The sequence below is a fragment of the Dasypus novemcinctus genome, chromosome 12 (assembly GCF_030445035.2).
Source record: "Dasypus novemcinctus isolate mDasNov1 chromosome 12, mDasNov1.1.hap2, whole genome shotgun sequence".
NCBI classification, from domain to species: Eukaryota; Metazoa; Chordata; class Mammalia; order Cingulata; family Dasypodidae; genus Dasypus; species Dasypus novemcinctus.
In genome coordinates this window covers 36,802,497-36,829,934 of record NC_080684.1, presented here as the reverse complement: position 1 = coordinate 36,829,934, position 27,438 = coordinate 36,802,497, and the positions used below count along the sequence as shown (strand labels likewise).

General features: G+C 59.9%; 1 protein-coding gene across 1 annotated transcript in view; it reads right to left on the bottom strand.

Annotated features, from left to right (window-relative positions):
• The window catches only part of NCKAP5L (NCK associated protein 5 like), a gene marked incomplete at its 5' end in the record, with an annotated part of 29,959 nt that extends 2,550 nt beyond the window's left edge, over positions 1-27,409 (bottom strand). Inside the window, 8 exon segments of the mRNA XM_058309111.1 lie at positions 518-3,129; positions 4,582-4,695; positions 7,312-7,431; positions 8,192-8,230; positions 8,337-8,405; positions 9,035-9,163; positions 10,903-10,964; positions 27,283-27,409. Of these exon segments, the coding sequence (XP_058165094.1) occupies positions 518-3,129; positions 4,582-4,695; positions 7,312-7,431; positions 8,192-8,230; positions 8,337-8,405; positions 9,035-9,163; positions 10,903-10,964; positions 27,283-27,409 (3,272 nt within the window).
• Between the last annotated feature and the right edge of the window lie 29 nt (positions 27,410-27,438).

Genomic DNA, 27,438 nt, shown 5'->3' with positions numbered 1-27,438 from the left:
CCACACGCTGACCGCGGCGTGCCCTCCTGCACCAGCCGAGCCTGTGGGCACACTCGTCCAGGCCTCGCCTGCGGACCTGCTGCCTCGACGGGGAGAAGCCAGCCCGAGGGGGCTTGGGCCCCCCTCTGAACCACAGCCCCCACTGCTGGAGCCGAAGCAGCCGCCAAAGGCACTGTGGGAAGGGGTCCTTCATTCTTCTATAGGATCCAAAACACCCGAGGGAGACCTTCACCAGCGCACGGACAGGAAGTGGCATCACTTCACTGTGCGCAAGGCTCTTGGGACAGGCTGCTGGAGACGATAGAGGAAAACGGGGCCCACCAGCTCTTGCCAAATGAGAAATCTAGGCTCAGCAAGTCAGACACACCCCGGTTTCTGATCTGAGCCCGGCCAGGCCACGACCCCCTGGAGGCCCTGGGGACACTATGCCTACTCCTGGGAAGCGCACGCGCACTGGGAGGGCAGCCCCAGCTCCCGGTCCCCGGCTGGCTCCCGTGCGCCCAGCCGAGGCCCTCACCTGTTGAGCAGCTGCTGCATGAAGGTGTCGGCGCCCTGGTACATGCCGGCCAGCTGGCCCTGCACCTGCCCCAGCCCCGGGCTGGGCCCCGCGCTGGGGCCCCCGGGCCGGGGCCGGGCCCTGCTGCTCAGGTAGGCCTTCTCCTCCTCCAGCGCCCGGCGCAGGTCCTCCGCCTTGGCCATCAGCTTGGAGATGTTGAGGCTCTCGGTCTCCAGCTTCCGGGCTTCCGCCTTGACCTCCTTCCGGGGCGGGGAGCCCCCGGCCGGCCCGTCCTTGCCCTTGGCGGCCTCGGCGCGGCGGTTCAGGGCCGGCAGCTTGCTCTTCTTCAGGCCGAACCAGCTGGCGATGCTGCTGGCGTTGCGGTGCTTGGCCTCGGGGCCCGGGGCGCGCTCCTGGCCCTGCAGCCGCAGCACGTTTTCCTCGATGCCCTTCATCACCTTCGCCTCGATGGCCGAGTGCGGGGCCGGCCCCTCGGGGCCCTGGCCAGGGTCGGGGGGGCCGGAGGCAGGGGGCGCGGTGCCGCCGCAGTCTGCCCAGGGTGGGCCCTTCCCCTTGTCGGGCTTGGCGGGCTCCTTGGTGGCTGGGGGGACCCCGGGCCGGGACACCGCCTTGGTGGGTGACTTGGAAGGCAGCTTTGTGGGGCTGCCGTGAGGGCTCTTACTGGGCTTGCCCAGGCTGGGGGCTGAGGGTGGCACTTTGACCGGGGTCCGGGGCCCCTGGGGGCACAGGGCCCCCGCCAGCCGGCTCTTGGCCAGCTCCACTTTGGTGAGGCAGCTCCTCGGCGAGACGGGCTCCAGGTCCACCCGGGCGCCCATGGAGTGGGAGGAGTAGACTCGGGCCCCGCAGTCCCCCAGCGGCCCCAGCTCCTGCTGCTTCAGGCTGCTCGTGCCTAAGGCCGCCGCCCCGCGCGGGGTCCCCTTGGCTTCGGTCTGCTCGGGGGGCTTGGGAGGCGCCGCGTCTCCGGGGCTCTCCCCCGACCTCCCTGGTCCGCGGGCCTTCTCGGTGCCAGGCCTGGCCGGCACCCCGTTCTTCTCCGTGCCCGGGGGCCCCTCGGGACCTGGCTTTAGCTTCCCCAGGGCTGCCAGCCTGTCCCGCAGTGGGGTGTGGCCGGGATCCCCGGGCCGCCGCCCCGGCCCCTGGCCGGGCTTCTTGGATGAGCTGCCCGTGGCCCTGCGGCCGGGATGGGGGGACTCCGAGCCTGCCTTGTCCAGGCTCTTCTCCTGGGGGCTCCCGTAGGGGCAGGATTCGGGGAGGCAGGGGCTGGAGGGGACTCCAGGGCTTCTGAGGACCTCTGGGCCCCGAGGCACCTCCAGAGTCAGTTGCGGGTAGGTGGACCCCTGCAGCGGGGACGGAGATGGCTCTGGGGAAGGCCCCCCGAACGCACCGCGGGAAAGGTCCAAGATGTTCTCGTAGCAGGGAGACGCCACCGGCCCCGAGGCCAGCACGGTGGGCAAGGCCGCCTGGGGGGGTCTGAGCTGCGCGGGGTCCGGGGTGGTGGGGCAGGGAGAAGGGCTGGTGGGCAGGCCCTGCGCCCCCTCAGGGGACAGCTCTCCTCCACCCAGAGCCCTGCGCGCCAGCAGCGGGGACGGGCTCCCGTCGGAGCCCCCGTTCCGGCAGGGGATTCGGGAGTTTCGGGGGAGCTGGGGGCTGAGCTGGGGGCCTCCCGGGCTGGGGACCTTCTCCGAGGCTGGAGGCAGCTTTAGGAACTTGAGCCCTCTGGCTGGAGAGGGCAGGAGGGGTCCCTGGGCTTCCCCAGGAGAAGGGGGCCCAATTTGGAGCTTGCTTTTCACCTGAGATGAGGAATGGGGGTGGCCAGGCCGCGAGCCCAGGGGGGCATCCCCGGCACCCACAAACATGCTGAGGAAGGGCAGGGGCCCCTGGCCCTCTGAGGTAGCACCAAAGCCTGGCCTGTGGACCTCTGGGGTGCCCCCGCCCCAAACTGACTTGGGGAGGCCTTTGGGCGTGGACAGCTGTGGGGGTGCCTGGTCTGGGGAGGACGGCTGCCCGGGAGCTGTGTGGTCCCCGCTGAGCGGGCTTGCAGCCCCCGCCAGGAAGGCCTGTAGGTAAGACTCTGTGTCCTCGAGGAGCTGGCCCAAGTTCAACTGGTTGCAGGCCAGGGCACCGAGCAGGGTGTCGGGGCTCGGCGCCTCATTGGGGTCCCCTGCCTCATCAGAAGAGGAGGAGGAGCTGCTGCCCGGGGCATGGTGGGGGCCAGAGCCGGTGCCCTGGGCCTGGGGAGGGGTCCTACCAGGGCCCCAGGACTGCCCAGGACCCTCTTCTTCTCCCCGGCCTCCCAGGAGGCGCTCCCACCGCAGCAGGCCTCCCAGGTGGCCGGGGCCCAGCAGCAGGTAGGGGGCCCAGGGCGAGGGCTCGGGCCGGGGCGGGCCACACAGCTCGCCGTTGATGGGCTCCGGAGAGCCGGGGCCCTCGGCTGGAGGCCGCCAGGGCGTGGCCGGCGAGCACAGGAGCAGCGGGTCAGTCTCCTCCAGGGCTCGCAGCACCTCCAGAATCTGGGCTTTCTTCCGCAGGAACGGGGACAGGGCGTCCAGCGCTGCGGGCGGGGCGGCCGGGGGCCCCGGGCCTCCTGGCCGCAGCTGCTGCTCCCAACACACCTGGGAGGAGAACCAGTGTGGGGAGGCGGCCGGGGGCGGCGGGGACCCTGTTCCAGGCCCAGGACCTGAGCGGGGTGTGCCTGGGGGCACGGGGGGCGGAGCGGGCCTGGTCTCGCCTGCGAGCCCAAAGGGCACTGAGGGCTCCTCGATGGGGGGCCCTGGCCAACCCGCACGCCCCTCCCTCCTTCCCGCGGTTTGGGTCTGGCCTGCTGACCCACCCCCAGCTCTGCCCTCCTGGCTGCTCCAGGGAAGGGGCCTGCCCACTCTTCAGACTTCTGGAGGACACAGAGGGTGTGACTGTCACCTCAGCTACCTGAGGCAAGCCCAGGCCTTATCGGGTTAATCAGCTAACCCAGCAGGAGGAGGGGTAGGGGATGATCACACCGGGGCAGTTTATGAATTCCAGAAAGAGAGATTATGTTTGTAAACTGCTGTTTCTCTGGGCATGAGACCCTTTGATTGTATTAGATTCAGCTGAGACGTCTGATTAAATTAGGTTACGGCGAGAGCTTTGATTGGACCGTATTGTTAGATCTCCGCCCCCGTGGTGGGCTGACAACACAGATTCACACGAAGGTGGACAGACAGAGAAGATGACAATAGAGGAAGAGGCAGCTCATGAGACACGGCAGAGGCCCCTGGAAGAGCGGTGAGCCTGATGGTCTACAGCTGACCTTGTAAGAGACCAGAGCAGCTGAGCTGGGAAGAAACGAGCCCCGGGAGGAGAGATGCACCCTGTGCCTGCCTAAGCTGAGATCGGAAGAAGCTGGGACCACGGAGCCTTAAGAGGAAGGAGGAAGGCTGGATGCGCAGACATCGCCCGCCATCTTGGGCCAACACATGGCCGAGATGACTGGGTGAGAAAGCACCTTTTATGGTATCTGGAGTTGGACTCTTTAGGGCCTTGAGACTGTAAGCTCCTACCTCAGATAAATAGGCTCTATAAAAACCAATGGAGTTCTGGTACTTGCCTCAGCACCCCTCTGGCTGACTAATACACACCCCCTGCTCTTGCGGGTTCCTCCTGGGGCTCAGCAGTCTGTAGAGTGATGAAATACAGAGCTCTGGAGGCAGACTGCACAGGTTCAAGTCCCGGTTCTACTGTTTACCTAGCTGGGTGCCCGTTAACCTCTCAGCTTCAGCGAGCCACCTGTAACGGAGGCTTGTGACTGCTTAACCTCACAGGAGAAGGGAAATGAGGCCCAGGGACTCAGCCCCATCGGCGCGGAGGAAGAGCTCGGCAAGGGTTAGCTGTTCACTCCCATTGCATTACTGACGCTTTGCTCCCGAGGCCAGAGGCTGGGGCGGGGACCTGCTTTTCCTGGTGTGACCTCAGCGGCTGCGGCTCACACCGCGCCTGGACAAGAGTCTGTCCCAGAGAGCGGCCCTCACTCTTGTTCTCGCCGGGAAACAGCAAGGGCAGAAGGGCTGCCCTCCCGCGGCCTCTCCTACCTCTCTCTGCCCAGCACAGCGCCCCAAAGGCAGCAGGTTGGCGGGTCCCTCGGCGGAGCTCAGGGCGGGGGAGGCTGGTGGCTCTGATGGTGGCTGGAGAGGACTGAGCGGGATCTGTGGAGCGAGAGCAGAGCTGGCAGCGTGGCTGTGCGGGCTCAGCCCCCGGGCCCTCCTATCCAGGCACGGGAGGACACTCTCCAGGGTCTGCTTCTCTGGAAGGCCCTCCTGGTCCCGGGAGCCTCGGGAGGCCACGGCACAGGGAGACGGGATGACGGCACGGGTCCCAGGTGGCAGGGCGTGGGGCGAGCCCGAGGGCTCTGGCAAAGCAGCAGCACCTAGCAACCAGGTGCCCCCAATCTCAGCCCCAGGACCGCTCCTCCCCATTCCAAAGAGGCCCAGAGGTGACAGTCCCTCCCTGTGCTGACCACCTGTCATACCAGGGCCACAGAGGCGGCTGGGACTAATAAAAGACGGAGCCATTTGCTCTTGGCTCTTAGCAAAGACTCAGTGGGGTGCATTTCCGTCTCCCCAGCTGGTCTCATGGGAAACCTCTCCTCTGAGGATTTCAAAAGGAGTATTTGATCGTGGGCTGCTTCTCTCTGGGTCCTGAGAAAGAAGCTGCCTTCTCCGGGAGCCTCGCCTAGGTCTGTTGGCTGTAACTCCTCTCTCTCCCTCGTTTGCCTCGGCTTTTAAATCCCGTCCCAGCGGCATCGCCCTCCCTCTCCTCTGTCCACCTGGAGCCCCCTCCTTCAGCTCAGATCCTCAAGCCTCTGGCCAGGCCTCGGAGCAGCATTCCAGTGTCCTCCTGACCTGGTTTGGCTGCTGTGTGGAGCTCCCACGCACAGCCTGAAGCATCTTTGTGCTCAAAACCCTTGGATGCCTGCCCAGGCCCAGCAAAATGAGCCTGAACTCTGCGGGCATCCCCGACCCCATGGGTTCTTCCCGACACCTTCCCCAGTTTTCTCAATCCTTCTCCTTTCCCACATCCTTTGCTCCAGCCAAGCTGAACGCCGCTCCCTAGGCTTTCCTACCCTCGGGTCTCTGCGTGGGCAGATTCTGATTCTTCCGCAGGGAATCCCCTCCCCACCCTGACCCCACCCCTTTTTAAAATCTTCCACTCTGCAAGGCCCAGGTCCAATGTCATGTCCCTATCCCTTCTCTGGATAGCCTGTCCCCCACCGCTGGACTCTGAGACAACACGTCTCATCCCCTGCTTTGTAGCGCAGTGGTCCACAGCCCTGGCTTAGCTTCGGGCGGTCCCTGTCCTTCAGGGGCTACGTCTTCATCGGCACAGGCTACCGCTCTTGGGGTCTGGCACTGCAACGCCACCAGGGTTTGCGAAGCTCTGCCCCCTGTAATTAGCATTTGCTCAATGGGTCATTTATCCCTGCAAAGCACAGACTGGAAATAACATCCACTGATACTGATAAATGGCTGCCATCTATCAACTCTTTACTATGTGCCAAGCACTCTACATGCTCACATTTAACCTGCACGGTAACCTGCAATCGGGTACTTTTTTATCCCTAGGTATAAGGGGAAAGCTGGGGTTTGTGTGGTTAAGTCATTTGCCCAAGTTCACACAGCCAAGCAGCAGCTAAGGCAGGATCCAGCTCAAGTTCATCAGAGGCCAAGGTTCACGCTCTTTCCATTATGTCACGCTGCCCGGGGGCGGGGGAGGTTAACCGGCTGCTAAAAACTCAAAGAGGGCCCAGAATTCACTTAAGAAAAGAAAACGAGTTCAGGAATACTGAGCGGGTGTGGACCGCGTGCTCCCAGCCGGGCTAGGCCTCTGGGTTCCGGGAGGACCTTGCAGGGAGGGACACCGGCACGGAAAGCTGTGGGGCCTCTACTGCTGGTTCCGACCCAGCCCTGCCCCGGCCTGGTGCTGCAGGGGCTGGAGAAGGCTGTGGTGGGGGGCTCCGGAGTGGAGGGTTCCCTGCGCAGGCCTGGGGCCAGGTGCTGCCCCGTGGGCTTCCAACAGACACTCAAATTCAGGAACACACGGTCACGCACACACAGCAGGCGCTTCTCTGGAGGGACCGAGCCGGGTGGCCTCAGAACAGCCCGCTGTTCCCTGCAGGGACCCAGGGCTGCTCCCGACCCTCCTCCCTGTCTCGCCACATCCTGGGGGGTCCTGACTGAGTAACCCCAAGTGACATCTTAGCTCAGCCCAGCCTTCCCTCCCAGTCACCTCCAGTCTCAACTGGGGGAGGCAGGCGTGAGGGCTGGAGGCAGAGACCACCGTCGGGCTGTGCGGCCGCGGCGAGTGTACATGCTACGCTCACCCAGCGGGCAGGACGGAGCACCCTTCCTGACCTCTCTGTCACCCCGAGCACCGGGCAGCCTTGCTCCCAGCTCTGCCCCCTGTCCCTGGCCAAGAAGAAGCCAAGTCAGTGGCCAAGGGGGTCCTTTGGGAGCTTGACGTAATTGCATGTCCACCCCCCGCCCACCTGCCCACGTAGGGCAGGAGCAAGTGGGGACTTTCCCCACCTGGGGGTGGGGGACAGCCAGGCTTCAGGGGCCTGGGGCTGCTTTGGCCCCAGCTCAGGCTTGAATCTATGAGGCCAGGTCTGCCCTGCGCGGCCCCAACCCCCGGGGTGTGTGCGGGGATGGGGGGATGGCCGACAGCCTTCCTCTGCGAGTGTTTGTGGAAGAGGGCGAGGAGGAGGATGGGGGCAGCCGGCTGCTGGACAAGGACAAGGACGGAGGAGGAGCGGCTGTGCCCACCTGAGGGAGGGAGCCTGACGTGAGCTGCATTTTCTGCTGAAACAGGGCGCTCAGCATCTGGTTCTGCCGTTCCAGGTCAAACACCCTCTTCTTCAGCTTGATGCATTCCTCTCGCAGGTCCTGCCGCCCAGGAGGAGGCAGGGGAAGAGAAGGAGAGGGGGATGGAGAAACGACGAGGGAGGTGGGCACAGTTCTCCTCACCCAGCGGCGGGCATGGATTTGGCCTAGAGGCCCCAGACCCCCGGCAGCACCCGCCGCCTCCCGCATCCTCCTCCTGTGAGGCATCTGAGTCCACCTGCAGCTCTGGGTGGGAGCACTTTCTGGGGAGGGTGAGTCCCCTGAAGTTTACCACCCTTGGGAGGTAAATCGCATTCCCTTCGGTGCCTTTCCCATCCTTGGAGCCAACCTCCTGGCACTTAGGGCCCATGCATTTAAGAAGGGCGTGCGTAGGCAGAAGAAGGTCTGGTGGTCAGGGTAGCCCACATGCCCACTGGTTACTCACAGTACGTAAGTAAATACTTAGATGCCCTCTTATGCTCACAGCATCAGCATTGCTTTTAATCCCTTCACAAACTGGAGAAACCCAGGGTAAGGGGAAGCATGCAAGCCTAGATCACAGCTGGAGCCAGAAGGGACCTGGCCTGACCTGGCCTCACCTAGCCTCACACTTGCCTCCAGGTAGAACAATATGCACCTGTCCAAGGCTGAGAGGGGAGGCATCCATGGAGAGCTGATAGGGTCATCTCCACAAGGCCCCCTACTCCAGCCCCCTGTTGAAAGCGTAGCTGAGCAGGCTCAGGGGTCCCCAGAAATTACTTTCTCCTGCTGTACCCAGGGTGTCCTTGGCTTAGACGTGAGAATGTGTCCTATGGCCACTCACCTTCTGGTTCAGCAGTGCCTGCACCACGTGGTTGGCAACCTGGGGACAGAAAGCCCAGAGGCAGAGCTGTCAGCTGGCCTGGCCTCTGCCTGCAGGGGCAAGCTACACCCCCTCCACCACACCAGCCCCCTGCGGGCCCACAGACCTCGTCCAGGCAGCGCTCATAGGTCTCCCGCTGGTTCTCGTTGGCCTGGGCAAGGGCTGAGTTCTCTGCCTGCAGGCGGGAGGGAGGAAGAGGGCAAATTCATTTTGGGGAAGGGGAGGCACGGCATCTCCCGCTACGGCCCTGCCCCAGCTCTCAGCCCTGGCTGGATTCTGATGCGGCAAGAAGGCAGGACTCAGATGGGTTGGTTTCCTGTCAACTCTAACTGCGGGCAGTGAGGCTGAACAGGGCTGGAGAGACACAGCAGCTGGAAGGAAATGAGGTGGGGGGTGCCAAGAGGAACCCCCAAAGCAGGGGAGGCTGGAGGGAGGAGGGCAGGCTCTCAAGAAGGTGGCCGGGGGCCTGGTTTGAGGAGCCGGGTCCTTGTCCTTCGACTCCTGAGCCCTGAGTCAGCTAACCCCTTCCTGCAGCCTCTGTTCCTCTCCTTCCCCAGAGCTGCCAGGGGCACGGGGCTGGGGAGAAGGAGGTCAAGGAGGGAGCTGTTTGGGGTGGGGCAGTCCGCCCCTGGCATGCTTCTCACCTCCTGGCGGGACAGCTCAGGCCAAGGAAAGGGCTTCTCCTTTGGCTCTGCTAAAGGACTCCAGCTCTGCTCCGGCCCGGCCGAGGGGACGGAGCAGAAGGCCCCCGCCTCCCCCAGGGCTCCGGCAGCGCTGCTGCCCTGACCCAGCCCCGGGCCGCACCTCCAGCTCCCGCAGCCTGTGCAGAAGCTCCTGGCAGGTGCCCGGCTCCGTGCTGCCGTCACCGTCTTCTCCTGGCCTCGGGTTTCCAGGAGCCCCGGCCGGCGGGTCCATGGCCTCCGACGTCGGGTGCTGGGGACGAGGGAGAGAAGCCGTGGCAGGCCCCTGCTGGGCACAGGGGTGGGTGGGGGCACGCAGCGGAGGAGGACGGCGTGCGGAGCAGTGGACGCCGTGCACACGCCCTAACAGTGCCAGGGAGGCCGGGGGGCTCCTGGACTCAGGCAGGCACGGACGCTGAGCGACCTCGGGGCAGGGGCCACTGCTCTGGAAACGCCTGCGCTCACAGGAGCCCGTCACAGACGGGGGCTGGGGCTGAACATCCTGGGTCCTCACAACCTCAGCCCGCAAGTCCCTCCCCCTCCCCGCCCGTGAAGGAGCTATCACCACCACCTCATCTCAGTGGCGGCAGCAGGGGTAAGCTCTGGGAAAGTGGCTTGAAGAAGTCAGGGGAAAAACCAAACTAAAACATGGGGCCACTGTAACAGTAACACTAATTATCATTTAAAAATGCTTGGAACTAATGTAACAGGTAAGACAACCGTGATCAGTGGGGTCCCCGGCCTGGGTGCTTTAGGCACTGAGGGCAGTGGACCAAATCCTCGCTCTGTGGCCAAAGGCTCTGCCCACAGTGAGCTGGGGAGCGCATGGAGACTTGCTCAGCTCGTTCATTCACGAGGCCGACGGCTGATCTCAGTATCCTGGCTATGAGAAAGGGGCGGAAGACAGCGTGCTTCCAGCGTCCCCGCGAGAGTCAGGCGCGGCCGCCTACGGGAGAGCCCTTTGAACCGGTCTGCAAAGGTGCAGGCGACACCCCTAGAAACCTGCGGGGGACAGCACGAAGCCTGGGGAGCAGCCCCCGAGTTCCAGTCCCAGCTCGGCGGCTCGCTCGCGGCGAAGCCCTGCATGCGCCAAGCCCCGCTCCCGGCTGCAGCTGCTCTAGGCACCCACGGCCCTGGGCGGCGTGGCGGCCACCTCCTGGGGCCACAGTGAACAAGCCTTTCTGTACAGCTGTGCCCCGAGGGGTCTCTTGACGCCCCCCTTTCCTCCAGTGAACCCCGACTCCTGCTTGAGGGGTATTCCTCCACGCCTGGTCAGAGCCGCTCCTGCGCGGGGCGTGGTTGTGTAACCCGCTGCCCCCTCGACCGTCACCCCCCGAGGGCGGGGACATGGTCCTGGCGTTCACGTCACTGTCCGATTTCCTGCTTCCGGTGTGGTACCCGGCTTGTGGGAGACACACTGTCTGATGACTGCACAGCCCAGTGGGACAGACGAAATGCAACACTCGGTCGTCTGTCCTGCAATCCCCCCCACCCCGACGGGACGCCGCCAGTGCCTGGCTCATTTTTTTTTCCCGTTAGGCCAGTGAAAAGAATTTATTTGGGAAATGGGGGTGGGGAGAATGTAGCTTGCTGAGAAACGGGAGAGAAAGATGGAAATACACACCAAGATTTGGTGCGGGCTCCTCCAGGCAGAGGGAGCTACCTGGCTAGTCTTCATCTTCCATTTGTGTTTCAGTTTCTCTGCTGGAGAAAAGTGCTCCTTTCCTTTTCTTCACAAGTATCGTGGCGGTTCCCGCAGGTGGGAAACCCTTCTTACCGTAAAAGCATGGAGGGCCTCGTCCACCGGTGACGGCGCCCTCTCTGCGCCACCGGAGCCTCCGTAAAAGGGACTTAGGGCTTTTTGGCCAAGACAGGGAGGGGCCTCAGCAGCTCGCCCACCGGGACATCTGCAGGCTCCTTCCCGCCCTCCACGGCGGGCACAGGGAGCCCCTCCCACGCCCGCGCCCGCCTTCCCAGGCCCCACACCCTCACCTGTGTCCACCTCCTCACCCAGGCGGCCACACTCACTCTCGCAGCCAGGACGGTCACCTCGCCTGTGGGGAGACAGAGGGAGGCTATTTCAGGCCCGCGCTGCACCCACATTTATTGGGCTCCTGCTGTGCGCCACCTGCCGGGAGGCAGGGACGAGCTGGACAGACAAAGCTCTGCCTTTGTGAATCTTCAGTTCCACCGGGGAAGGTGGGCAATATGCAGAAAAGCCAACGGACGTCGGGGTAAGGCCCCGAGGGGGTGGCGGCTACGAGACCGCTGAGCGGACGCCTCCTCCAGGCAGAGGAAACGGCTGGGCAAAGGTGGCAGCGGCCCGCAGCGAGCGCGCAGGTGCCCGGTGAGCAGGGACAGCAGGGCAGGCCCTTCCCGGCCTCCTGCTTTCATCCTCGTGGCCGCAGAGCGAGCTGAGCGCCACCGTCGCTGGGCTGCAGGTGAGGACGCCGCCGAACAGGTCACGCTCGCGCACTAAGCTATCCTCGGCGCCAGGACGCTGGCGCTTCCTCCCAACAACCTTGCAAGGCGGGCATTAGTCGGGGTGAGGAAGCAGGCTCCAGGGTAAAGGACGCTGCCCCAACCCACGGCCCCTGGGTGCACATGCACGCCGTACGGGGGGCGCCTCGGGCTCAGCACTGTCTCCAAAGCCTGGCGAACCCGCCCGGAGTTCTGCAGCGGACAGATGTGGGTTAGCCTCCTGACTCTACAATTGATCTGGACGGGTCTAACGTTGGGCAAGTTACTGAGCCTCTTTGCATCAGTTTCCTCTCCTGGAAAATGAACGAAATGCTTAGCCCAGAGGATTGCTGGAGGGTAAGGGATGCGGTGTCTGGGATGAACTCGTCCACGGCGGCTTTTCCTTGTCATCCCGCCCTGGCACAGGCGCAGCGCCGCCTTCCCCACCTGTTCACCGGGGGTGGAGGCTGAGTCTCAGCCCCCTCGCCCTGCGGTCCCGGCTGTGGGGGCACCTCAAGCTCTCAGCCGCCTCCTGCTCCCTAACCCACGCCCACAGCTCGCCCCTCCCGGGCCAGCCCAGCCTTTCCTGTCTGACAGCCTGGGTGGCTTGGGGCGGTGGGGAGAGAGACGAACGAGTCTGTGTGTATGTGTGACAGTGGGAGGGGGCTCCTGGGAACACTTAGAGGAAAAGGAAAACCCGTACAATGCTTACTGCTTAGCACTCAGTAATTTCAAGTCTTTTGTTATTTTAACACCATAAAAATATAACAGCATACATTTTTTGATATATTTAGGCCTAGAAAAAAATGAAAGTAATTCAGAAATTATCCTCTTCCCCACACAAATAGGAGTTAAAACCAAAAAAGGCCTCAGGAAAAAAAAAAGAAGCAGTAGGGGCTACCTCCACCATTTGACCCGTTTCCCTCCCCCCCACCCCATAGCTCCTGTCCCTGGCCCTCACCCCCTCACCCCCAAATCCTGCTGCACTAGGAGAGCCCGCGCCCAGTTATTGCTAGCTCTTCCCTGCACCTCCTCACCGGTTATTTCCCCAGTGGAATCAATCATCTGGGAAGAGAACTGGGAGCAGGGGAGAGGCTGGGAGGCTGAGAAACTAGAGGGAGGAAAGGAATGGGACGAGCAGGGCAGCGAGTAAAGCTTAACACAAAAACCAAACCCAGGGAAGTGGACTTGGCCCAGTGGTTAGAGCATCCGTCTACCACATGGGAGGTCCGCGGTTCAAACCCCGGGCCTCCTTGACCTGTGTGGAGCTGGCCCATGTGCAGTGCTGATGCGTGCAAGGAGTGCCCTGCCACGCAGGGGTGTCCCTGCGTAGGGGAGCCCCATGTGCAAGGAGTGCGCCCTGTAAGGAGAGCTGCCCAGCACGAAAGAAAGTGCAGCCTGTCCAGGAATGGTGCCGCACACACGGAGAGCTGACACAAGATGACGCAACAAAAAGAAACACAGATTCCCCGTGCTGCTAACAACAGAAGCGGACAAGGAGAGAAATAAATAAATAAATAAATCTTAAAAAAAAAACAAAAACAAAAACCAAACCCAAACAAAGAGCAGGATGGTTTGGGAGAGAATCTCTTAAAAAAAAAAAAAAAAATGGAAGTATCCAGGTAAGGAGCGAGGCTCAGCTGTGAAGGAGCAAAGGTGGATTACATGTTGGTCTGCAGTGGCTTTGCGAGTCGAGGGTGAGGACCCACGGTCCACCCCTGCCACCCTCCAAGTCTGAGCCCCTCCAGATGTCACCGCATCCCACTGCGAACTGGGGGAGACCTCCGAAGCCCCAGCTCCCCCAGGCAGCAGCTCTTTCATGCGCGCCTCTGCACACCCGCCCGGGCCAGCGGTGGCTCGGGAATGAAGGCAGCGGTGACGGCCACTGCAGGAAGAGCTCCTGCCTCACACCAAGGGTGCCTGGGCGGGCGGGGACAGAGGGCAGGAGGCCTGGACGGCTGGACAGGCTCAGGAAGAGGCTGCACTTGAACTTGGCGGTGGGAGTGGGCACGCTCTTGAGTGACTCAGACCAGAGTTTCAGTTCACAATTTCCATGGTGGAAAGAAAACGCCCCGCTCCTTGACTCTCCTCGGCAAAACCAAGATCCGGGGCGCCACCACCGCCTCCGGCTCCTGAGCTGGGCCTAACTGGGAATCTGGGCCTTCCCAGTCTGGGTTTCCCGCCTAAATCTCCTGGGGAAAAGCCAACCCCGGCCAGCTCCCCAGTGGCTGTCCCTGCTGGGAGACGGCGGGATGCCCCCACCTCCCTCGGGGCCCCACCACTCCTTCTACTCACAGCCTCTCAGGACCGCCTGGTTTCGAACATGCCTGGGGGCCCCCCAGCCCGTTCAGAATCTCAGGTCGGGAACACATGACCCTGGCCTGGCTGGGACGGAAGGAGCGGCGGGGGGTGGGAGCTCGAACTTGAACTGGAGGCTTCTCCCGCCAGAACTGCCAACCGGCAGCCCCTCCCTGCACAAAGGCCTGATTCAGAGGGAGGTGACCTCAGTGCAGGGGGGTGGGGAGAGGAGGGGGGAGAGGGGAGCCCTGGGGCCTGCCCTTCAGCGGGGGTTGGGGGGAAGGGGCCCGAGAGGTGGCAGCAAGCCTGTCTCCATCCCCTGGCCCTACTCCCAGCCCCTGGCCAAGGCCTTCCGGCCCCTGGTGAACCCCCCACTCGCCAGCTGTTCCCCCCAGAGACCTCCAGGGACAGCAGCCAGGAGGAGGGAGCGGGCAGCTGTGGGAAGGCAGACGGGGAGCAGCTCACTTCAATGACATCCCCAACAACAACCGCCCTCCTCCCCCCACCCCAGCTGCTTTCTGGAATCCCTCTTCCTTGGCCCAGCCCATCACACCCAAAACAGACTGCGCTTGCTGGTAAACAACTTCTGTACCCACAGCAGACACTCCCTTCCAGCCGAGGTCAGCCCGGGGCTCCCAGGGGGTGTGGGAAGGGGCACGGGCACTGAGGTCAGGCTCCCGGGGTACTCCTGGACTGAAAGGTGGCACCTCGATCCCTGGCCCGAAGCATCTTTTCATTCCAGCTCGTGTCCTCGCCCCGCAGGGAGAGAAGGCAGACGAGCATTTCCTCTCCTTGCCCTGACAACTGGCACCACAGATACAATCGCCCGTCTGAGAGGCACCTGTCTTGGGGCAGGGCCACTGCATGTCCCCTCCAACTTCCTTGTCAGCCACCGCAAGCACCTCCGCTGCCTGGTGTGGAGGGCAGGGCAGCTCCCACCTTCCAGGCCGGGAAGCCGTGCTGTGTCTAAAACGTGTAGATTGCAACACTCCTTATCTCTCCTCTCCCGGATCCTCCGTGTTCTCTGTTCACAGCACAACCTGACAAAGAAAACAGCAGCTGCTGGGGTGGGGAGAGGGAGAAGGGGCACAATGGGTTTATTTATAGGGTTGTGCCCCGGGGCTCTGCAGCCAAGCGGCCCAGCCTGGCCCAGCCAGGGCTCCGGGAAAAGGCAACAGACCAGAAGGCAGGAGACTTAGTCAAGTCCAGTTTCACCTCTGCCTCTGCGTTGTTGTGACGTCAGGCAGGTGGAGTTCGTTCATGCCCCAAGGAAGTTGTTCTAGAGAAGGGGTTCTCAAAGTGTGGTCCAGGGGCCCTGGGGGGTTCCGAGACCCTTTCAAGGAGTCCAAGAGGTCAAAATTATTTTCATAATACTACTAAGACATTTTTTCCCTCTTATTCTTGCTCTCTGAGCGTATTGTGGCATCTTCCAGAGACTATGTGGTATCTGATATCACTACAGATTGAATGCAGAAGCAAACATAAGAATCCAGCTGCCTTCTATTAAGTCAGATGTTAGAGATTTGAGAAAATGAAGAGCACGGCCATTCTTCACTATTTTTTTTTAATATATTATTTTTCATAAAATATGTCAACCTGTAATGGATTTATTATTGTTATAGTAAAATGAATTAAAAGTTTGCTTTTCTAGAACAAGTGCTATCCAGGAGAACTAAGATGATAAAAATATTCTGTTCTGTACAGGTCAATATGGTAGCCACTGGGCAGCGGACTTGGCCCAGTGGTTAGGGCGTCCGTCTACCACATGGGAGGTCCGTGGTTCAAACCCCAGGCCTCCTTGACCCGTGTGGAGCTGGCCCATGTGCAGTGCTGATGTGCGCAAGGAGTGCCCTGCCACGCAGGGATGTCCCCCACGTAGGGGAGCCCCATGCGCAAGGGGTGCACCTGTAAGGAGAGCCGCCCAGCGTGAAAGAAAGTGCAGCCTGCCTAGGAATGGCGCCACACACAGAGAACTGACACAACAAGATGACACAACAAAAAGAAACACAGATCCCCGTGCTGCTGACAACAACAGAAGCGGACAAAGAAGACGCAGCAAATAGACACAGAGAACAGACAACCGAGGTGGGGCAGGGGAGGGGAGAGAAAAAAAAAATATGGTAGCCACTAGCCGTGTGTAGCTATTGTGCACTTGAAACGTGGCTTGTCCAACGGAGGAACTAACATTTTAATTTAGTTTAAATTATTTAAAATTTAATTTAAAAATTTTAAAAAGATTTACTTATCAACCCCCCATCCCACCCCACCCCCGTCTGCTCTCTGTGTCCATTCACTGTGCGTTCTTCTGTGTCTTCTTGTCTTCTCTTTAGGTGGCATAGGGAACTGATCCGGGGACCTTCCAGAGTCGGGGAGAGGTGCTCAATCTCTTGTACCACCTCAACTCCCTCCTCTGCTGCATCTCCTATTGTCTCTCCTCCTTGTCAGTTTGTTGTGTCATTTTGCTGCGCCAGCTCTCTGCTTGGGCCAGTTTGCAGCGCGGGCCAGCACTCCTGCGTGGGCCAGCATTCTGCGTGGATCAGCTCTCCGCTTGGGCCAGCTTGCCTTCACCAGGCCCCGGGAATTGAACCCTGGACCCCCCACAGAGTAGACGGGAGCCCAATTGCTTGAGCCACACTGGCTTCCCTTAAAATTTAATTTTGCAATGACGTTTGTAACTGGCTGTACTGGACAGCAGTTCGAGAAGGTCCCTGGGACTCCTGGACCTGAACATTCTAAGCCAATGCTTCTTTCCACAGACTCTAGGGGCTGGGGTGCGGAAGGGACGGGCCGTTCAGTGCAGCCCCAGGCTACTGCTCGCACTATTTCTCACTGTCCTCCCATCAAAGGATAGCCGTCCAGCCCGACGAGGTCTTCCCTGACTACCCTTTCAATCTACTGTTGGTCCCTCGTTCTCTGCAATGACTATGTCCCACCTCTCCACTCCCCTCAGACTTCCAGCCTGCCGCCTTCCCTCCTGTTTACCCATATCTAAAATCAGCAGAGGGAAACCCCCAAACCTCCTGCCGCCATCCTGCCAGCCCCCTGGGAGCTGTCCCTGCCTCCTCGTTCCCTCTTAGGGTAGCAGAGGGGCTGCCCGCATCCCAGCTAAGGCCCCAGAACCCCAGCCCCTCAAATCTGTCTTCAGTATTTACATCCTGAAGGGACCTTTCCCATCAACCTGTAAACCTGCTCAGGTGTCTCAGTTAAAAACAATCTTCCGGGAAGCAGATGTGGCTCAAGCAGTTGGTCGCCTGCCTACGACATGGGAGGTCCCAGGTTTGGTTCCCAGTGCCAGCGAGGAAATACAATGAAGGACACAAGCAGGGAGTAGAGGTGGCTCAAGTGACTGGGTGCCTCCCTCCCACATGGGAGGTCCTGGGTTCAGTGCCCAGTGCCTCCTGAAAAGATGAGCAGGAGCAGACAGTAAGCACAAACAAACAAAACCAAAAAACCTTCCCTTGATATTTCTCCAGACACTGCCCTTCCTAGCCAAACTTCTCAACAAGCACTATCTCCAGTTCTTCATTTCTTACTCCTTTCTAAATCTGGTCCAACTTCTGCAGTAACCTCCACATTAATAAACCCAAACAGTATTTTTCAGCCCTCACACCCCATCTCCTCGTGGCCCTGTCCTGGGGGCGGGGTGGTCTAGCAGCTAGGAGCAGAGAGGGGGGCCTAGAGTCCATCAGCCTGAGCTAGAATCCTGGGGCTAGTGGTCACTACATAACCCTGGGCCTCAGTTTCCCTGCCAAAAAAATGGGGGTGGGGGCTGGGAGTTCTCAGTACCTCTGCCATAGAGTGACCACTTCCTGGATGGCTTTTTTTTTTAAGCTTTATTGAGATAGAGTTCCCATACCATACAATCCACCCATTTAAAGTATATAACTCAATGGTCTTTAAAATGTTGCCCATGGCAACCACAAATCCATTTGCAGTCTCTATAGACTTTCTTCTTGTGGACATTTCATAAGAATGGAATCCTATCATCTGTGGATGATATATGATATCTTCGCGACTGGCTTCTTTTACCTATTTTCTTTTCAAGGCTCATTCATGTTCTAGCATGTATTGGTACTTCATGCCTTTTCCTGGCTGAATAATATTCCATTGTATGGACATATCACATTTTGTCCATTCATCTGGTGAAGGACCTCTGGGTTATTTCCACTTTCCGGCTATTGTGAATAATGCTGCCACAAACACTTCCATGGGGACCTATGTTTTCACGTCTCTTGGGTATATTCTTAGGAATGGAATTGCTGGGTCAGTTGGTAACTCTGTGTTTAATCGATGAGGAAATGCCAGGCTGTTTTCCACAGTAGCTAAGCCAGTTCACACTCCCAGCAGCAGTGTATTAGGGTTGATTTCTCCCCATTCTCGTCCTCACTTGTTCCTATCAAACATTACGATTTTAACTCTCCTAGAGTGTGTGAAGCAGCATCTCACTGTGGTTCTGAGTTGCAAACATCTTTTTATGTGCTTATTGGCCATTTGTATTTCTTCCTTGGAGAAATGGCTATTCAGCTCCCTTGCCCATTTTCAAACTGGGTTGTCTTTTTAATATTGAGTTGTATGAGTTCTTTATATATTCTGGATATCTTACCAGGTATGATTTGCAAATATTTTCTCCCATTCTGTGGGTAGTCTTTTCAGCTTTGATGGTGCCCACTTCCTCACGGTGACTTTTCCCTTCCTTCCAGCCCTCTCCCCCCTGTAGCCCCACCCCCACTGTCTTCCACTGACATTTCCGTGTGTGTCATTTTATGAATATACACACACCTTTAAAAAAAACACAACAGGCTCTTATCCCTGCTCTGCACCCTTCTTCAGCAGAATAATCCCCCCACCCACTAGGATGGCTCCCTCATCTGCTCGCTGCTTTTGCTTGTTGTCTGTTTTTTTCTCTTTAGGAACTGAACCTGGGACCTCCCATGTGGGAGGCGGGCACTTAACTGCTTGAGCCACACCTGCTCCCTGCTTGTTTTATTTTTTTGCTCATTGTCTACTCATTGTCTGCTCATTGTCTGTCTTTTTTAGGAAGCACCAGGAACCAAACCCTGGACCGCCTGTGTGGGAGGCGGGTGCTCAATTGCTTGAGCCACATCTGCTCCCAAGAATAATTTATAAAAAATGAAACCGTGGACTTGATTGAGATTTTACCCTTTTTTTCACTGATGTCTTTTTTTTCTGTTCAAGATCCAATCCAGGATCCTACATACCTCTTCAGTCTCTTACAATTCATGAGTTCTTTGGGCTTTCCTTGTCACTCATGACCTTGACGCTTGTGAAGGCAACTGGTCAGGTATTTTGGAAAATATCCTCAATTTGGGTTTGTCGTCTTCTCGGATTCGCTTGAGGTTATGGGTTGGGGGAAGAATACCACGGAGGTGACGTGCCCTTCCCAGTGAGTCATGGCAGGGGGTTCCAGACGCCCTGGAGATGTCACCACTGGTCACCCGATTGAGGCGCTGTCTTCCCATTTTTTTTCCTCCACTCTTTTTTTCCTGCTGTCATTCTTTCTTCTTACATTTATTAACTGGAGCTTTTCTGTAAGGGGAAGTTATTCCTTCACCCCCTTTTATCTATTCGATCATACAGTCATAGAAGTATGGACTCATGGATATTTTGTTCTTTGAGTTATAATTCAATACTATCATCACGTATTTTGTTGCTCAGATCCCAGCTTCGGCCACGGGAATTCTTCCGGGCTGGCTCCTGTATCCTTTCAATGTGCTCCCTGGCCCTCTTCTTTTTCTTAAACACTTCCTTTACTTTCTGGCATTACCACATGTCCCAGGCTCATCTTGCATCTTCCCAGCCCCAGCCACTTTTCCAAGGAGCCCTCCTGAGAGCGATCACTGATAGCGGCAAATCTGATTGTGTCCCTCCAGCTTCAGGTCTCCTCTTGTCCCCCCATTACTTTGGGGACAGACCACAGCCCTCAACGTAGCCCCAGAAGCTCACACTGGCCTCAGAGCGGTCCTGAAAAGCCTTCCTGGACCGTCTTCTTAAAGCACGTCCTGCAGCACCACTGCTTCGACATGTGGCATGCCCTGTCCTCTACTGTCCCCTGTGGGGAGGAGGGGACTTCCGTGAGCAGGGAGCTCCCGCCAGCCCTGTCACTGCAGCGCTCGTGCCCGGGGCCCCCTACCCTTCATAGGGACTGGTGGGCGCCTTTCAACCTGGCCAAAGGACCAGGAGGAATGAAGAGGTGAGGGCACACAACGGGCTCATCGGGTCCCCTAAAGAGCCCGGCTCCCCCCTCCCAAACGGCTCCGGGGCCCACATAACAAACCATACGAGGAACACACAAGGGGCATTTCCAGATTTGTCTCTGACATTGATATGATCTTTGTGAAGCCCCATCCGACCCCCAGGCCCAGTGACTCCCTCTGGCAAATGGGACTGACCCGTTCATTCTACAGATATTTCTGGACAGATCGCCCATGGGTGCAGCTCAGAGGTGGGTCAACTCTTTGACTTCTTGGAGCTTTCGGTTTAGTGGGGGACATAAGACATGCAGATAAACAACTGTACGTTCCACAGGAGAAGTATTTTAACTTCAAAAATTAGGAAAGATTAAGTTGGAGCTGAAACAGTTTTTCAGACTTTGAGGCATCAAGCAAACTGAGCCCTGAGAGACTGGTCGAGTTAGAAGTCAGTCATGCCAGCAGAAGGAAGCGCATACACCGCGGGGGGGGGGGAATCTCAGGGTGCACATGGAAACAGTGATTCGTGCAGCTGGATCGAGGCGCATTTGAAGGTGTTTCCTGCAACCCCCCCCCCCCCAGGTTCTAACTCCTTCCCTGTCCCTGAATAAGAGTCAGCATCTTTTCAAAACCCTGGGAGTAACCAGAGACACACACTGGGTCCCACAGGAGGAACCGAGGCAGAGAGGCTCTGGGGGGCAATGTGGAGGCGACAGCAGAGCCACTCCTGGAAGGCCGCTGCCTGCTCTCGGAGCCGAGTCCACAGCGACCAGGAGGCTGCAGGGCCTGTGTGCGCAGGAGAGCTGGGTGAGCAGCATCCCAGTCCCCCGTGCCCAGCTCCCCCATGCCCACTCCGCTGCAGGACGTACCCTGGCCTTCCAAGGGGCCAGGCTCTGGGCGGCCAAGCACCTTCTGTGCCCAGAGGTGACCTCCTAAGTGGCCAGCTGGCCTGGGAGGAGAGAGCAGCTCTGCTTCCCCCCCAAGCTCCCGCTGGGCTCTGCTCGTCTGTGCCCACAAATGGGGGACGTGAGGCTTTCTGGATCCCTCTTCTAACTCAGCCACACTGTGTGACCCTAGATGGAGCCTAGGATCCCTCTGGGCCTCGGTTTTCCCATCTATAAAATGGGTGAGCCCTCTCCGACTCCTTCCTCCCTGCAGGGCATAGAAGACGTGGACGCGGTCACGTCTGGGAGGGGACTGCAGCCGAGAAGACAGGGCCCCGTGGGGACTGGGTGGGGGGCTAGGAGGAGGAGTTCAGAGGGGCCTTTAGGGGGAAGTCCCTGCCTTTGATGTCCCCTTCCTCCTCCACAGCTACAGCCTTCCCAGGGAAGCGGTGGGGGAGGGAGGAAGGGACAGTCAAGCCAAGCCTTTGGCCTTCTTCTAGCCCGAGGGACAGGAAGTGAGGTACCGTCTAGAGAGGAAGCGAGAAGTAAACACCCCGCAACTTCCCTTGCTTACGGGCAAGAGCCAGGCCCCAGCTCCAGGAGCCTGCAGGCCCAGGGCCGAGGGGAAAGGGCGGTGGGGTGGGGAGACGGCTGCTCAGCGCCATCCGACAAGGAGGGGTCTCTCGTCGTGGACACAGGAGGGCTCAAGGGGCGCAGGGCATCCCACAGCCCGCGGCAAGGGGAAGAAAAGACGTCACTGCAGCCAAGTTGAGGAAAGCCGGCTCTCCGGGTCATGTGGTATCCTCTCCGCAGCCCTGGCCCCGGCCTCGCGCGCGGGTGCTGCGGGGTGCCATGGGCCTCCCTGGCGCACACGTGCTCACAGCCCCGGCCCGCCAAGGCTCTCTGATTACTCATTCTTAAAGCCCTGTTCTTTCTTTGCAGCCCTTATCACAGATGTCCTTGTACAGGTGTTTAATTATTTGATTAATGTGGGTTTTTCGATCACCAATGCATCCCCGCCTCTGGCGCAGCACCTGCCACGCAGGACGCTCTAAAACACCTGCTGGTGGAGGGAGTCGCCCGGCCGGAGCGCGACGATTCCCCAGGCTGGCTTTGGCCTAAGCCCTGGCATCTGAGGGAAGTTGGGTAAACCCTGCTCGTGGCTGGGGCCAACGCTGGGACCCGCGGATGGGTGGCAAAGGCCAAGAACAGAGAGGTGGGGGGAGAAGCCCGTGCACACCCAGGGACTGGCAAGGGCACAGGGGAAGATGGTATACATTTTACGCTGTCTTTTGAGTAAGGGGAAACAATAGGAATACATATTTGAATTCGTTTGCACTTGTGTAAACAAACTCTTATAAGAAACTAGTAAGTGATGAGAAAGGAGATGGAGGTGGAAATGAGATTTCTCAATATATGCCTTTTTATATCATTTTAATTTTTGACCTATGTAGAAAAAATCTAATGAATAAAATAAAACTTTGAAAAAAAAATTTAGAAGAAATCAAATCACTCAACCAGGTGATTTCTAAAGCCCCCCCGAGCTGGGGCCATTCATGGCTTCTAAATCTTTTCCACTGTCACCCCGTATTAAGAGGTAAGGCCCAGGCCCCGGGGGTGAGAGCAGGTGAGAGGTCTGGCTGGACAGGCGGGGGGACTCTGACCAAGGAACGCCAATGCCTTTGCTCCCCCTCCTTCAGAGAGGCCCCCTGCCCCAGGCTGTGGGAGGCACCACGTTGTCCGGAAGGTGGCCAGGGCCGCTGTCACCAAGCAGGAGCCGGGCGTCCTGGGAAGGGGGCAAGGTCTGGCCCGGGGCAGAGGCTGGAGGCCGGGCAGGTGGGGCTGGGGGGGGGAACGTGACTCCTGCAGGCGCCTGCAGCTGCTGCAGGCAGGTTCTGGGGGCGTCGCAACAGCTCCTCACACAATTACAGCCCCCCATCGAGCAGGCTGGGCTGGAGCTGAGTCAGCCCCTGGAAACAGTCACTGCCGAGGACCCCGGGGCCACACCGCCAGAGACCCGGCGGCCCTCAGAGCCTGGTTCAGGAAAATTCCTCTCATTCCCCACCCAGGGTGACTTCGGGCAGGGACAGTTTCAGGCTGCACTCCGTGAGGGTGAGGAGAACTGGCACCCAGCACTCGAGCCCCGCGGGCAGCAGCAGGGGCAGAACAGGGTTTTCTCTTCTATTACATAAAGTAGCTATGAAAAAAGCGTTAGAAGCGTGGCGAGTCCTGGAGACTGAGCATAAAGTCCAGGGAGCCGGGCCTGGTCGGGCTCTTCTCAGTGGCTGCTGGGTTCTTAGAAACCAGTCAAAACAGCAACGATAAATCATCTCAATGACACCCTGACTCCTCAGGCTGCTTTCACCTGCTTTACTCCCACAAGACGGTAATTACGGAGCAGGTGCCACACCCCAACGATGATGTATTATGAATCCATGAGCACAGGCTGGGAAACTGAGGCTCAGCAGGAAGGATTTCCCCGCCTGCCAAGCTAAGGACACAGGTGCCGAGGGTCGCTGGGCAGCGGGAAACTGAAGGCGCCACCTCCAGACCTGCTGGGTTTGGGGAAGAGGGTAACAACAGGGACAGGCGTTCCAGAGCTTTCCAGACCTGGTTCAGGAAGAAGGTGAGGAGAGACCCCAGACAGGTGTCCCAAGCCCCTCCTCTGCAGGGCCTGGCCCTGGCAGGGGGTCAGCCTCTCACCCTGAGCCCACACACCCACCCGCCCAGAGCAGCGCAGAGCAGGCCGACGGCTGCTGTGAGCATCCTGGCCGCCTCCACAGGGTGTGCCGGCACCCAGGGCGGGCGAGGGCCCAGCCCTCCACACGGCCACAGGGGCAGCCGAGCAGTGGGTGCTGTCCACCTGGCAGCCTGGTAGACACCGAAACTTGTCAGCAAGTGGGGAGACTGCTTCCTGGCGACCCAAGCCCATCTCCACTGCCCCTTTCCGTCCTCCACACTGGTCCTAAAATAATAGGATCTCCCCTACGGCAAGGCTGGCCTGGGCACCGCTGTAGAAACCTGCCGAGGACGCCCGGCCGGCCGATGCCCTCGCACAAGAGGGCAGTAGAGGGCGGGCAGGGTCACACGAGACCCAAGGCCTTTTCCCACCGTGGCCATGGAGGGAAGCAGCCGAGAAGTGTGCTGAGGGATGTAAAAGGTTTCCTTCAGCCTGCTAGAGGGCTGACCAGAGCCCCTGGGATAGCTCTCTGACCCACCAAGGACCCAGCGTCTGCAATCTCAGGTTCAAGAACCGCCTTCTCAGCTTTAAATCCAACCAGGCCCACTCATGCCCGAGAAATCGAGGCAGAGCAGGGCCACGTAGATCACTAGACCCGAGTCAGGGGTCTGACACTCACCCCCCTTTGAATCACTTCCCCCTCTGGACTTCAGTTTCCCCATTTTGAGCATGAGGGGGATGGACCAGACTGTCTCTAGGATTCCTTCCAGCCTGTGACTCTGTTGTTTTGACGTGGTGGCAGATCTCAGGTTGATTTACATAAATTTGCATGTTCAATCAGAAATTCCAAACTCCAAGTATAGAAAATCCAATCAGTCCGTTGGTACAGCCAGACCGGGGCTGGAGGAGCGGCCTGGGCTCGGGTGGGGGCTGGCAAAGCCCACAGCCACAGGGTGCTGAACTGGGGGAGGGGCCAGGGCGTGGGCAGCTGAGGCAGGGAGGGGGCTTGCGTTCGACCTGCAGTTCTAGTGACCCCAGACAGATGGGGCCAGCGACACCACCTAGGCCACCGGGCATCCCTCGGCCCCCTGCTTCTCCTGGACCCTCTGGCTGGCCTCAGAGCCGCGCCCGGGAGGGAAGCAGCATCTGCCTAGCAACAGCTGCAGCCTTCACGGACAGGGACGCCGCCGCTCACCACTTTCTGGAAATACGAGCGCTCTTTGGGAGCTTCCATTATCCATTATTCCAGGGGCTCGCGGCAGATCGCGAGGGGGCTTTCCTCGGGGTCTAACCTAGCCCCCTCCTGCTGCGGCTTCGCCCCACAGGTCTAAGTGTGGGCAGAGGCCTGGGTCCCAAGTCCGGCCCGTTCCAGGGCCTCTCCCCACCACCTCTCCTTCAACGCTCCCCTCGGCACCTGGGAGACCAAGGATGGAAACAAACAAGAACGTGAAGGTCTTTGGCTCTGGAGCTGGAGAGCGAGTCCCAACCTGAAGAGCCTGACTCCTGAAAATGCCCTACCCCAGGGAGGGAAGGGGGCCGGGAAAGGGGAGGTGGGGGCAGCCTCTGCCCGCTGCAGGATGGGCACGGCAGGGCCTGGGAGCAGGGAAGATTCCTTAGCCCCCTCCCTGGGAGCTGGGGGTGGCGATGCCGAGCTGAGGCAGGGAGGGCCGGGGCTGAGGGTGGGCTGGGCCACAGCCCTGGGGCCCTCCTTGCCCTCTTCCCATAAGAGGGCGGACAAGTGTGCTGTGCTCCCTGGCCCAGCTCCTAAAACAAGTCCCAACAGCTGAGATCAAATTGTCTCCTGGGAATCTGCTCGCCCGGCTGGCCCTTGGCTGCCTCCTCTCCCAGCCCCTCCCCAAAGGCCCAACTCCAAGACCGGCCCCGCCAGGATGTCTCACTAGAGGCCACGAGGCCGCGATGGGTGGGCCAAACCCGAGAGAGCAGGAGTTCATACCCCACGGTGCCAGGGGCAAGCAGGACGAAGGCTATTCACAGGCTGGATGAGGGAGTCTGCGTCCCTCCACCCCAAGTTCTAATCCTAAGCATCCGTAATGCAGAACCCTCTCTCCTCAAGCTCTCCTCACCAAGCTGCCCTGCTCAACTCTTCCAGAGCTGAGAATCATCGGTGCAAGGGAGAGGAAATGTTAGAGCTTTCTAGCCCAACTCCTGAATTTTACAGATGGGGGAAGTTGAGGCCCAGAGAGGCAAACTTTCTTGGCCAAGGTCACACAGCAAGCTAGGAAGAACAGATACCAGATCTCCCGCCTCTCAGTCCATAGTGGTAGAAGCTTGCTCCTCATATGCATAGGTTTTTGACTGCCTGTTGTGGAAGAGCCTTCTTTACTGTAGCCCAGGCCAACTGCCTCTCCTGGTTCTTGTTCTCTCCCCAAAGGTCTGAACCAGAGAAAGATGCTGGAGGGTTGAAACTGCCTCCTGAACAGACTACAGACTTTGGAAACAAAGCTGAACTATGTGGGACTATCTCCCCAGACAGGAATAGCTGTGGTTTCTTTGGGGAAGGAAACCCGCTAACCCCAGGTTATTCTTAGGAAGTCAGGGAATCAGCCTTGGAGAATTTGGTACGTCGTCCTTCCTGTCAGACAAGGGGTCTCAGAGAACAAGCTGGCATAACATCTGCAAGGGAGTGGGCAATGAGGCAACTGGGCGAGGTTCTTTGTCCCCAAGGGTAAGGACCACAGAATGGCTAGGCCCCTGACCCCTCTCTATTGTCCAAGAACCAAGCCTATGCCAGGCCTCTACCCCAACCACTTCCTTTGGCTGGTCACTGTGCTCACGTAGCAGGGCCCGTGGGGCGGGGGAGCAGTGGTGGGGATGGAATAAGAAGGACTGCCATCCTGGCCAGTGAACCCCTCGGCCGAAGGCCCCTGGGCGCCCCAGCAGGCCCATAGTTAGGCACCAGCTGGCCAGGCTGGGCAGACTCGGCTGACCCAGGGCTAAGACACCTGGAAGTCCAGGCCTGTGGGAAGTGAGGGCCTTCTGTGTCCTTGGGGTAGTGCCAGGGCTGGAGAGACTGCGGGACCTTGGGCCGAGGATAATGAGAGGGCGCTGGGGTCCCGTCGGCCGCCTTCCTAGTCGAGCCACGCCAGGGGAGTGTCGGGCACAGATAAATTCTCTGCATTCTTCTGGCACCGCAGCCAGGACCCGGCGAGCCTTTCCTGCAGGCGCTGCCCTGGCCCCACTCCCTGCCCAGCCCTTCTCCCTTCCCCAGCCTCTCCCTAGCGTTCAGCCCGCCGGGGTCCTCGCCTCCTTCCCGCAGCCCCTCGAAGCGTCCGAGGGGGGTCTCCCAGGGACCCGGGCCTCGCCGCCTCTCCCGCCTCCCCCACGCCCCACCGGCCCAGGCCACCGGGACTGGAAGGAGCGCGCGGGCCACGCCTGCGTTTGGGGGGGGAAGCCGCTCTCCCCCACCCCTCCAACCCGCACCGCCCGCCGGGCTCCTGCACCGGGGGAGGCGGGCAGGGTGGGGAACGCAGCCGGAGCAAGGTCAGTGCTTTCCAGGAGGGAGGGAGACCGGCCCCCGGAACATCCCCTTCTCCCGAAAGTTTCCCTTCCGGGGCCACGGAGTGTGCGCGAGGACGGCGCGGGGGGCGGGAGGGGGTGGGGTGGGCAGAGGCGCAGCCGGACCCCCGGGGGAGAGTGCGGCGGGCGGGAGGGGCTGGCGGCGAGGTGCGGGCGCGAGGCTGCGCGGCCCTCGCCTGCCCACCGCGGCTGCGGGAGACCTGCCCCCCCACCGCCGCCCCCCACAACCCCGGCCCCGCGGCCGGGGGAACCACCCCCCACCCCAACCGGAGCCCCCGAGATTCCAAGTAGACCCGGAACTCACTGAAATCAGGTGTCGAGCTGGACCAGGGCGGGCCCGATCCGCCGGGTCCATGGCCGCGGCTCCGGGGGCGGGGGGGGGGCGCCGAGGGAGTGGGGGTGCCGAGGCCGCCTCTTGATGTCAAGGCTTTAAAGGGGCCAGCGAGCCCCGCCCCTCGCC